At 40.4% G+C, this 13,305-nt stretch overlaps 1 protein-coding gene across 1 annotated transcript in view; it reads right to left on the bottom strand.

Annotated features, from left to right (window-relative positions):
- The window catches only part of GRIK2 (glutamate ionotropic receptor kainate type subunit 2), a 1,088,075-nt gene that overhangs the window by 29,784 nt on the left and 1,044,986 nt on the right, over positions 1-13,305 (bottom strand). The window contains exon 15 of the mRNA XM_044292309.1: positions 12,532-12,782. Coding sequence (XP_044148244.1) covers positions 12,532-12,782 — 251 coding nt within the window. The remainder of the gene's footprint in view (positions 1-12,531; positions 12,783-13,305) is intronic.

Below are 13,305 nucleotides of genomic sequence, written 5' to 3'. Positions count from 1 at the left end.
TTGCCCCCCAAAATATCTGATTGAGGCAGGGGTGTGATATATCTATAATATAATTTCTATATAGTGCATTTATATAGCGCAGAATTTGTGTGCGGTTCTGCTGAGATACTGAAGCTATACAAAGGGACAAACGCCATTGGAACAACAAATTGAAACTGGTGTGATATACCAGTTGCCCCCCCAAAAAATGATCAAGGGGTTCTATATACCTGCTTCCACAAATACTGCTCCTCTCTCTGGACTTTGGATCAGGGTAATTTTGAAAATGACAGACTGAGGAAGAGGCAGACCGGTCCACAGGGGTTGTAGTGGTTGGGCAGGTGCACCAGGCCGGAGCCTAAGTAGGAAGTTGGAGGAGGTGCGTGCGATTATGTCAAAGGACGCACAAGAGTTGGTTGAGTGGCTCACTCAACCTTTCGCTTCTGCACCCTCCTTATCCTCTGTATCAGCACCCTCCTCACTCTTGGCTGTGTGCACCCCCAAAGATACCACCACCACCATCGCCCCTCCTCTCAAGTAATAGGAATTATTTTTCCATCCATTCCCAGATCTTACCGATGCGCAGCCATTATTGGTATCGGATGAGGAAAAGGAGGTAGCAACGGCCGCCACCCAGCGGTCTGACGACAGTACCCAGATCAGCCCAAGGAGGGTGGTCACCACTGGTGCTGCCTACTCCAAAATCTCTAATGTCAGTGGTGGTGAAGGTGATGATGATGACATGTCCATGGACGTCACGTGGGTGCCCACAGGAGAGGAAGCTGAGGGGAGTTCAGAGGGAGAGACGAGCAGCAGATAGGGAGCTTAAGGAGGAGAAGCAGGCAGAACTCGCAGTGCACAGGAGGCAAAAAGCAGACTGCAAATGTACCTGGAGCGAGCCATCCACCATGCACGATCACACCTTGCACTCCCAGGCTGCTGACACAAGGCTCCGCAGTGTGAGCTTATTTTTTAATGTGTCAGCTGCTGATAATAGTGTTGCCATCTGCAGCCTGTGCTTTCAACATATAAGTCGCGGTAAGCCCAACACTCACCTATGGACGACTGCCTTAAGAAGGCACCTGGCCTCCCATTACCGAGCCCAGTGGGAACAATGCCGTCATAACCCACAAAGCCACTTTCCTGGTGACCACGTCCTCCCTCTTCTCTTTCTCCTCCCTCCTTCCATTTGTCCTCCACTCCTTCTTCCACCGTTCCGTTGTCACATTCATCTGGCACAAGGCAGGCTTCCGTGGCCCAAATGTTTGAGCGTAAAAAAATGATTATGCCGGATAATCCTCTTGCCCAAGGGCTGACCGCTGGATTATCTGTACTGCTAGCCCACAAACTACTGCCATATAAACTGGTGGACTCGTAGGCCTTTTGAAAATTTGTGGCCATTGGCACACACCGCAATGGAAGGTCCCTGGAAGGAAATATTTCTCCCAGAAGGGCATCCCTGAATTATATGGCCACGTTCAGAGGCAAGTTAATATATCTCTGGCACACAGTGTCGGTGCCAAGATACATCTCACCACAGACACATCATCTAGCAAACACGGGCAGGGAAAGTACATAACCTTTACTGCCCACTGGGTGAACCTTCTTATGGTCGTCAAGCATGTAACCCGTGGTACCCGTGTGGATTTGGTGTTACCACCACGGATTGCATCCAGACCTGCCTTTTCTTCCTCCTCCTGACTTCTCCTTTTTTACTGCTACCGACTCTTCTGCTGCACCCCCAAGCTCCCCATAACCTATTTGATGTGCCAGATGAGATGTTGCCATGCTGTGCTGCGGCTGTTGTGCCTGGTAGCCAAAAGCCACACTGGTCATTCACTCCTTTCAGCTCTGCGGTCACAGGCCGATCAGTGGCTAACCCTGGTCAATTTGACAGTTGGTAAAGTGGTATGTGACAACGGTGCCAATCTGCTGAATGCATGTGAATAAATTGACACATGTGCCGTGCATGGCACATGTCCTGAACTTAGTCATGCAGCAGTTCGTTGACAAATACCCCGGGGTCCAGGACATCTTGAAGCAGGCCAAGAAAATCTCTGGCCATTTTAGATCTTACACAACCACTTGCTCGTCAGACATCTGATTTGTTACTGCCCGACACGCTGGAACTCCACCTTGTATATGCTTGATAGGCTTCTCCATAAAAAATGTGCCATTAACGACTACCTGTACAAACTCTGCGGCAGGACAGGTACTGGGGAGCTTGTTTTTTTTTTTTTCACTGTGCCAGAGGCTGCTCACTCGCGACGCATGCAGACTTCTGCATCCATTTGATGAGATTGCCAAACTGGTCAGTCACAGCCAGGGCGCCATCAGTGACATTGTACCTTATGCCTTCTTTCTGGAGGGTGCATCGAGGAGCAAGAGCAGGAAGATGAGGAAGACGCAATGCTGATTGAATTTCCAGGGAGGGCTACTCCCTCTGAGACAAGTCAGCAGGTGTCTGAAGAGGAGTCAGAGGAGGATGGTGCCTGGGGAGAGGAGGAGGAGCAGGAAGAGCAGGCTTTAATCTTTTCTGGGATCCCTGATGTTGTCCGTGTATGGGGGGAGGAGACCGAGGACGACATTCTCCTGGGCGATGAGCAGAAGCCAAGCAGAAGCCAGGCCACTCCACCGCTTCCAATATAGTGCAAATGGGGGCCTTCACGCTCCAATGTTTGAAGAGGGACCCCTGTATAAAAAGCATAAAGGGCAAGGACCAGTACTGGGTGGCAGCGTACTTAGACCCCCAGTACAAACACAAAATGGCAGACATGTTACCAGCATCACATAGGGCTGTCAGAATGCAGCATTTCCAGACCTTGCTTTGAGAGATTGTGACCGATAAGCGCACTTGCCTAGCTCACGACAGTGTGGACTACCTCACATTCCTAAAAATTAATGAGGCATGGATCTCGGAGGAATTCAACACCTGTGACGACCACGTTTAATTGTATTTCCTCATGCCAGCCCACACATCTGCCACCACAAAGAACAAATAATGGTCCCTGTCATATGTATATACAGTGGCATAAAAGGCTTTTTCTGTCCATTGAACGCCTATTGTGTGGGACCTCGGAGGAATTCAACACCCGTGACGACCACATGTTATCTAATTTCAACTATTGTTATTTGTTTTTTTTTCCAAGAGGGGGGATTTCGTTAGCCATGCTTTTAATCCAATTTTATATTTTTTGTTTTTCAAACATATGTATTTGACATGTATTTGTACTGGCCCGCAGTAAAATAGATATCCAATGACCGTCTAACATACCTCGAGCCACATAATCACTTGATTTTTTTCTGTATGGTGAATACATAATGTTTGGGGCCTATACGCCACTGGTCTGCATTAACCTCTTAAGGACACATGACGTACCGGTACGTCATGATGTCCTGGTACTTAAGGACACATGACGTACCGGTGCGTCATGTATGGTTCCGATCACCGCCGCGCGGCGGGCTGTGATCGGAGCCCGGTGCCTGCACAAATCATTGAGCAGGCACCTAGGCTAAATGCGCCGGGGGGTCCTGAGACCCCCCCCCCCCCCCATGTCGGCGATCGCAGAAAACCGCAGGTCAATTCAGACCTGCGGTTTTCTGCGTTTCCGGGTTATTCGGGTCTCTGAAGACCCAATAACCCGGAACAGGATGGTGATGGTGGTGTGATTTGACCCCAACAATCACCATCCAGCGATCCATCACCTCTCAGGATCGCCTCTGATTGGTCTGTGGGCGGGCCAATTGTTCTTTTCTGTACTATAAATGCCTATTGTTTGGGGCCTGTTCTACACTGGCCTGCAGTAAAATTGATATTGAATGACCTCCTAATATACCTCCAGCCACATATTTACTTGTTCTTTTCTATACGGTGAATGCCTAATGTTTGGGACCTCGGTGGAATTCAACACCTGTGACAACCACGTGTTATCGAATTTCAACTATTATAATTTTGATTTTTTTTCAAGAGGGGGGATTTTGTTAGTCATGTTTTTGATCCAATTTTATATTTTTTGTTCTTTTAAACATATTTATTTGAAATGTATTGATATTCAATGACAGTCTAATATACCTCCAGCCACATAATCACTTGATCATTTATGTACGGTTAATGAATAATTTTTGTGGCTTGTAATCTAACTGGCCAACAGTAAAATTGTTATACGGTGACCGCCTAATGTACCTCCAGCCACATTATTCATTTTTATTTTCTGTACGGTGAATGAATAATTTTTGGGGCCTGTAGTTCACTGGCCTGTAGTAAAATTGATATTCAATGACCGTCTAATGTACCTCCAGCCACAACATAATTACTTGTTCTTTTCTGTCCGGTGCTTGCCTAATGTTTGGGCCTGTACTCCAGTGGCCTACATTAAAGTTTTTATCCATTGACCGCATAATGTACCTCGAGCCACATAATCACAATTTCTTTTATGTCAGGTAAATGCCTAATTTTTAAGAACCATACTCCCGTGGCCTAAAATAAAAAATTTTCTAGGCTGCAGCAATGCACATTTCTGAGAATTTCCCTTTAAAAAACAAAAAATGGTCCCTGATTAAAATACATATTTTTTGGGGGAATGTTTTCCATTGATCCCCCTCTAGTATGCCACTCTCATGTTGTGGGACATTTGTGCACTTCTAGTAAGTATTTGGTGGCTGCAAATATGACCTGAAGGTTTTTCAGGTTCGCCTGCCATTAAAGTGAATGGTGCCTGCCGCGAACATTTGATCGGGGTCGCGCCATTGCGTTCGCAAATCGTCCTGGCCGATGTTCGTTTATCATTAGTGGCAGCACCAACCATCCAAGTAGTAATAGTAGTAGTACTAGTAGCATGTCACAGTTCTGCCTCGCTTTTGATAGGCACTATATTATTATATAGAGGAAAGACAAAAAAGATGACATTGTGGACTAGATAGATCATTCCTCCTCTTAGTCACAGCAGGATGATGTGGATATCACTTCGGAGTCTGTCACTATGCTTGAAGCCAGGATTTACTGCATTCCTCCTTCTCCTTCTCTTTGCAACCCCAGAAAAGGTTTCAGTTGCATCCACTCTGTCTTAATTGTTCCCTCCTAGTGGAGTGTCATCCTAAGAGGTAATAAAACTATATGTCCTATGGAAGATAGTTAAGAGAATTTCCCTGTGTGAGAACAGACAGTATGTAAACTGCCCTGAAGAGGAGTTTCAGCAGAAGTGGAGGACTTTGTGCATAGCTACGTTGATTATGGTGGCAGTAATTGCACTTATAGCTACAGTGGTGACACTTGGGGAAAATATAAAGCATGGAATAGATATTGGGGACTAAGAGCACATGAGGACAGTCTGATAAAACTGGTTTAGAGAGTGAGGATGATGATGATTGTGTGTTGGATAGGACCGGAGAGCCGGATTGGGATTCTGAGAAAGGTAGTGACATCAGAGGAGGAAGGTGGTGGCCACGGTCGTGGCAATAAAATGCAGAGGCATTGTATATCCAGAACCTCTGATAGAACTGCCAGGGCCAGATGTGCCTCTATTATGGTCAGCTATGGAACTGGTGATGCTGCTGATACTGTGGTCAGAGGTTTTAAATTTGCGGGACCTAGGCCAAGCTCAGCTGCCACCAGCTCTTTGTGGAGTGTGGAAGATAAAAGCATTGCCATATGCAACATCTGCAGGATTAAAATAAGCAGTGGGCATCACATGATGTGACATCTCCACTTACTATGGGAAAATAAAAATGGCCGCCAACTACCACAACAAGATTGTCCTCCTTCTCCTGGTCTCCTTTGTAGCAGCTAGGCTGCAACCACGTGCAGTACAGGGTCCTTGTTATTGTTATCATGAGTTACTGCTTCTTCCACTCAGACTACTCCTCCTCATCCTACCCTCCATTGCCAGCCATTGATAACAGAATTTGTGGCCACGAAACACACTCAGCAATCTGCTGGTATGCAAGTTTAATTGCCACTTGGCTGCATTTTTGGAGTTGCAGTTGCTTTCATACCACTTATTGGCAGATCTTTGCAATTCATTCTGTGTGCCAAGGTGCATGCCACAGTGGACACCTGGATTAGTTGTTAAAGGCAGGGATAATACAGTCATAGTTAATGTTTTTTGCAATCAGGCAGCATCAGAGCAAGAAATCCAGGACCCACTCACACTTCCCCATTTATGTTGGTGTGATTCTCACACTATCTGCCTCTTCTAGAAGAGCACCCAGGTTTAGTCCTACCTGAATAAAACAAGGCTTTTTTGTTCTGATCACTGCCGCCTGGCCGGCGGTGATCGGAACAAAGTGCCTGCTCAAATCATTGAGCAGACACCTCGGCTAAATGTGCGGGGGGGTTCCGTGACCCCCCCATGTCGGCGATCGCAACAAACCGCAGGTCAATTCAGACCTGCGGTTTGCTGCGCTTTTTGCAGTTTCAGAAACTTTTTTATGCCTAAAATATATATGTTCCCCCCCCAACCCCTGAATGATTTCATGTCGGCGGGGTGCAGGGGGGGCAGGTTGCGGGCGGTGCGGGCGCTGCGGGAGGCGGGTGGTGCGGCAGGCGGGATCACGATTTCCCGCCCGCCTCCCTTTGAATAATCGTTGGTGGCCAGTGGGTATACCAGGGTGTCAGCACATTGCTGACACCCTGGTATAAATGGCTGACATCTGTGATGCGATGTCAGCCGTTTAACCCTTTCCATACCGTGGTCCGTATGGACCGCGGTATAAAAAAGGTTAACAGTAAGAGGGGGCTCCCTCCCTCTCCCATCGGGGAACTGCTGTGCCTTTTCAGCCCCCAGACAGGATGCGGTGACAGAGGGAGGGAGCCCCCCTCCTTACCCTTCCCCGTCTGCGCAGTTGTGGCCACAACTGGGCATACAGGGAAGGTTCCCATGGCAACAGAATGCCTTCTCAGGCATCCTGCTGTCCATGGTCCTGAACAGATCTGTGCTAAAGGCATAGATCTGTTCAGACAAAGTGTAAGTAAAATATAGTACAAAACACTATATAGTGTACTGTACTGTATTATACAGACATCAGACCCACTGGATCTTCAAGAACCAAGTGGGTCTGGGTCAAAAAAAGTAAAAAAAAAGTGAAAAAAGGTAAAAATAAAAAAACACATTTATCACTGATTAAAAATGAAAATAAAAATAAAATTCCCTACACATGTTTGGTATCGCCGCGTCCGTAACGACCTGATATATAAAACGGTCATGTTACTCTACCCGAACAGTGAACGCCATAAAAATAAAAAATAAAAAACTATGCTGAAATTGAAATTTTGCCCACCTTACTTCCCAAAAAAGGTAATAAAGGTGATCAAAAAAGTTGCATGTATGCCAAAAATGTAATAATCAAACCGTCATCTCATCCCACAAAAATCATACCCTGCCCAAGATAATTGCCCAAAAACTGAAAAAACTATGGCTCTTAGACTATGGAAACACTAAAACATGATTTTTTTTTTGTTTCAAAAATGAAATAATTGTGTAAAACTTACATAAATAAATAAAAGTATACATATTAGGTATTGCCGCGTCCGTATCGACCGGCTCTATAAAAATATCACATGACCTAGCCCCTCAGGTGACCACCGTAAAAAATAAAATAATAAAACGGTGTAAAAAAAGCCATAAAATTGTTTTGCACTGACCGTCTAATATACTTGTTCTTTTCTGTCTGGTGAATGCCTAATGTTTGGGGCCTGTACTCCACTTGCCTGCAGTCAAATTGTTATTCACTGACCGCCTAATATACCTCCAGTCATCTTACATCACAAAAAGTGTAATAGCAAGCGATAAAAAAGTCATATGCACCCCAAAATAGTGCCAATCAATCCATCATCTCATCCCGCAAAAAATGAGACCCTACTTAAGATAAAACATTTTTGTTTTGTTTTAAAAATGAAATCATTGTGTAAAACTTACATAAATAAAAAAAAAATTGTATACAAATTAGGTATCACTGTGTCTGTGACAACCTGCTCTATAAAATTACCACATGATCTAACCTGTCAGATGAATGTTGTAAATAACAAAAAAAAGAAAACGTTGCCAAAAAAGCTATTTCTTGTTACCTTGCCGCACAAAAACTATGATATAGAGCAACCAAAAATCATATGTACCCTAAACTAGTACCAACAAAACTGAGTAGTTTCTAAAATGGGGTCACTTTTTTGAATTTTCTACTCATGGGGTGCAACAGGGTGGCTTCAAATGGGAGATGGTGTAAAAAAAAAACAGTCCAGCAAAATCTGCCTTCCAAAAACCGTATGGCATTTCTTTCCTTCTGCGCCCTGCCGTGTGCCCGTACAGCAGTTTACGACCACATATGGGGTGTTCCTGTAAACTACAGAATCAGGGCCATAAATAATGAGTTTTGTTTGGCTGTTAACCCTTGCTTTGTAACTGGAAAAAAAATATTAAAATGGAAAATCTGCCAAATAAGTGAAATTTTGAAATTGTATCTCTATTTTCCATTAAATCTTGTGCAACACCTAAAGGGTTAACAAAGTTTGTAAAATCAGTTTTAAATACCTTGAGGGGTTTAGTTTCTTAGATGGGGTCACTTTTATGGATTTTCTACTCTAGGGGTGCATCAGGGGGGCTTCAAATGGGACATGGTGTAAATAAACCAGTCCAGCAAAATCTGCCTTCCAAAAACCAAGTGGCAGAGTCAGGGAAATAAAGATACAGTCTTGTTTGGCTGTTAACCCTTGCTCTGTTAGTGGGAAAAAATGGGTTAAAATTGAAAATTAGGTAAAAAAAATGAAATTCTCAAATTTCATCCCCATTTGCCAATAACTCTTGTGCAACACCTAAAGGGTTAACAAAGTTTGTAAAATCAGTTTTGAATACCTTGAGGGGTGTAGTTTCTAGAATGGGGTCATTTTTGGGTGGTTTCTATTATGTAAGCCTCGCAAAGTGACTTCAGACCTGTAGTGGTCCCTAAAAATTGGGTTTTTGTAAATTTCTGAAAAATGTCAAAATTTGCTTCTAACCTTCTAAGCCTTGTAACATCCCCAAAAAATAAAATATCATTCCCAAAATAATTCAAACATGAACATATGGGAATGTAAAGTCATCACAATTTTTGGGGTTATTACTATGTATTACAGAAGTAGAGAAACTGAAACTTTGAAATTTGCACATTTTTCCAGATTTTTGGTAAATTAGGTATTTTTTTATGAAAAAAATATTTTTTTTTACTTCATTTTACCAGTGTCATGAAGTACAATATGTGACGAAAAAACTCAGAATGGCCTGGATAAGTCAAAGCGTTTTAAAGTTATCAGCACTTAAATTGACACTGGTCAGATTTGCAAAAAATGGCCTGGTCCTTAAGGTGAAATAAGGCTGTGTCCCTAAGGGGTTAAACATGCTGTTTGTTAACACCATCAACCGTGCATTTAGCCATAGCTATATATGCCATTGTCATCCTAATTATATTTTTTATTGCTGTCATTGCGTTCAAGAGCTTAAAAGAGGGAGGAGAAAGAGAGAAATTTGTAAAAAAAATATAAAAAAGAGTTGACAAAAATATATAAAAAATAAAGCCAAACATGTATGTGTATGGGGGAATCCAGAAAGATAGCTGTCAGACAAACAATCAGCAGCCATTAAGTGTCTATGGATGCCCTAAAACAAAAATGTTGATTACTACATTATGGGCCTAATATGGAGGGTTTTGACCCATTTTATAAGTTAAACCCAAAGTTATTAATGAATCTCTGAACTACAGATTCCTCTCAAATTACTCTCAAAGAATGTACATTACAGACCCTATCCTTCTTTATTCCTCAATACAAAATTAGTCCACATACAACTGTCTGTACAAGGCCTAAAACTATATAACAATACATTACAAGAAACACAAAAACTCCAAGATTTTTAACCCCTTAAATGGTTTGTCCGGTTTTGTAATATTGATGATCTATCCTCAAGGTAGCTCATCAATATGAGATCAGCAAGCGGCCAACTGCCAGCACCCCCGCCAATCTACTATTTAAAGAAAATGTAGCATTCATGAAAGCGCTGCATTCTCTTCACTGTTTACCTGCTCGTTTCCTACATTGAAATGGCGAGCAGGTGTAATTACAACTCTTCAGTCTCCATTCACTTCAAGTGAATGGAAGTCATGAGGGTGGCGGATATATCATTACACCCGCTCACTGTTGACATAGCGCTGCATTCTTTGCAAACATCTCATCTGATTATAAAAGCAGACAACTCCTTTAATGAACAGAATATTTTGATGTCTTTCCTCTCTGCATTTCAGCAACCACTTTTTTTAGCAGCCAACTTTTTTTATTTATTTAACTTCAATTACTTGGCTGCCCGAGGCCTTGTATTATGCAGGAGAAATGTTATTATTTTAGGTGTTGTTCAGTGGTACATGAATTGCTTTGTTTATAATGTTTTTGCTGTGAAAATATAGTAAAAAAATCACTTGTTGTGTTTTGTTTAGTTTTTGCACCATTCAGGTTTTACATGAAATAAATTGATAATTACATTTTTCTGGTTATTATAATATTTTGTATACCAAATATGTGTATTTTATTTTTATTTTATGTATGCACAACAAAATATATTTTACACCAAATAGCAATTTTTGGGGGGTAGGATTATTATTATTATTTTATTTCTTAATGCTGAAGTTATAATATTTTTAGTATTTAATATTAATATTTATAATATCATTAACAATATTTTTTTCAAATTCCATTATAGGATTAATATTTAATGACTTCAGACTTATAATGTATTAGCAAACTCCAGTATGCTAATACAATATGCTCTTTGTCAGTAGACAACAGGCTGTTGTTAGGGCAACACTAGTGTGCCCGAACAGCAGACTTACTCAGAAGACAGCCCTAAAGTTCTTCATACGTCCTTGGGGCTGACTGCAATCTCTGGTCAGGTCAGTGAGAAACCTGGTGGACAATTTATAAAGGGTTAAAATAAATATACATTTCTTTCAAGCTACTTAACATAAAATATGAAAATAAAATATATTTTTTTTTATATATTACACTTCATTAAAGCAAAATGTTCACTGGTAACTCACCAAACATCTATATTATGATGGCAGATTATACATATTCAATGAATTCTAGTTATGTTATCAATGTGCTGCTTTCACTGTTTCCTTTTCTTCTGATCATTATAAGATAAACAATGAAAGCTGCCAAAAACTTTATTAAATATATTTTATTTCATGTAAATATACTTAATTTAAAGGTTTATTGAGTTACCTGTGAGAATTTGACTTTATTGGGGTGTGGCACCAAGAATTAGTCACAGTCACATTCTGAGGGATGGAAAAGATCAAAGGAGATTAGATATACGGTATAATAATAGTAACTTTATTGATAATCTGATGAGTATGCCATCTCAACATCCTGGTTTCATAAAGAATACATTTGAAAGTAGAAAAAGTTGAGTGTTATCTTGGAACTTTTTTTATTCCTATTAACTGACACATTTTGATTACTGGGAAGGAGGGGGGGTCACTTAAGCTAGAAAAGTGTCATAAATTAAGATGGCCATGTCCATGCTATGCCTGCCACTACTCTTTGAAGAAAGTGGCCAGGGCAGCATAGGATGCCAATTTTTCTCAAAAAAACATTTTTTTTTAAATCCTGTTTTCTAGCATAGGACCTTTATAAATAAACACCCTTATATTCAAAAATGCTGTTTTTATAGCCTTTGTCACAGTGTATATATAATATCAAAACTTTATTCTCTTGGTTGACACAATTAAAGCAATACCATTTTATATAAGTTTATATGTGTTATTTATTATGAACAAAAACACTTAAACAAATAATATATTTTTATGTTGCCACATTTCAAGGTTTCTATATGTTTTTAGATGTTTTTCTATAACAAATCATTTTAAAGAAATGTATTTACAATTTTATTAAGTCCCACAATAGTTCATTAACATTTAATCATTTGGCCATTTGTATAAAAACACTTTGTCCTAGGTGGTTTTATAGTCTTGATTCCAAATATATCAGCTTGCCAATATTGCAATAATGGTTGCTTCAGTGATAAAATAAATGGAAAAACGTGTCTTACAGACATTGAGTGGAGAAGTAGTGCATATGTGTTACCACCCCTCTATTCAACACAGGAAATGAAACCCCTGCTCTTGTAATCAATAAGGTCCCAGAAGTCGGCTCGCCAGCAATCATACATTTATCATGTGGATAGGCGATAGACGTGCATTTTTTTTAGTTTTTTTTTTTTTATGTGTGTGGAGAAAGTACTTTAAAGACTTACTGCAAAAGTAGCATATGGTATAGAATATCAGCATGAACATTGACCTTTTCAATGACATGTTGACTCTTTATTTTACTATTTTTCTTAATGATTGAATTTAAACTTTTATAGACCTGTAGTCATAAAGTAAGACAAATGTACTTTATTTTAGTTAAATAAAACAGTTTCCATAAAAATATCTACAGTATATAAATGTAAATTATTTTTTTCCATTTAGCATATTTTATATGACATCATTTTATAAAATATATAGCATTGATGATTTCTCATGAAAGCTTACCTTTTCGAGCTGAGCATTTTTTTTTGACTTGTACAAGAATTCTCCAACAGCAACAAAAACAGAAAGCACCAGTCCAGCAGCTAAAACTATAAAAATGCCACCAATATTTTGTACTCCTAGAGCACTAGCTTCTTTACTCTCTTCTTCTGGGCAACCATTGCCTCTCCACCATTTCTCTTTCATCATATGGAGAATTCCCTCTTCTTGCAGCTGCAAAATGGCTATGGTTATTTTATCCCTGTACGGAGACCCTACGGATAATACAATATATAATTACTTTCACTTGTATTATGTGCATAATTCTTTAAGATGTTTGAATATCAAGTCATGTTTAAACAGTAAAAATGCCCTAAGTTCAAATATACTTGAATAAGTTTTTGCAATAAGAGCTTTTGTGAATGTATTAACCCCTGATGTCTCCAACCTATCTTCCTATTGCATTTAGCTATTAAAAGGGTTGACTAGGTTTTAATAAATAGTTTCAAATAAATAAATCTTCAAGATAAATATCAATTATTGCACATGTATTCACTCTGTTGCATGCCTCAGAGAATGTGAACAACCATAACTGTGTGTCTGGTAGCCAAGAAATATATCAACTCTTAACTTTAGATAAATATTGTTAAGGACTCCACATTTTAATGATACATAATATTATAACATTCCACCAAAGCCCTCAACAGCCTGCACTCTAGATTGCAACCACCAGGTGGCCACACATAGACATATATAGCACTTCCCATCAGAGTATTGTGAAATCATGTTTCTTTTTCA

Source organism: Bufo gargarizans, chromosome 4 (assembly GCF_014858855.1).
Source record: "Bufo gargarizans isolate SCDJY-AF-19 chromosome 4, ASM1485885v1, whole genome shotgun sequence".
Classification (NCBI taxonomy): domain Eukaryota; kingdom Metazoa; phylum Chordata; class Amphibia; order Anura; family Bufonidae; genus Bufo; species Bufo gargarizans.
The sequence above is the reverse complement of the archived record's forward strand: the minus strand, read 5'-3'. Positions and strand labels throughout refer to the sequence as shown.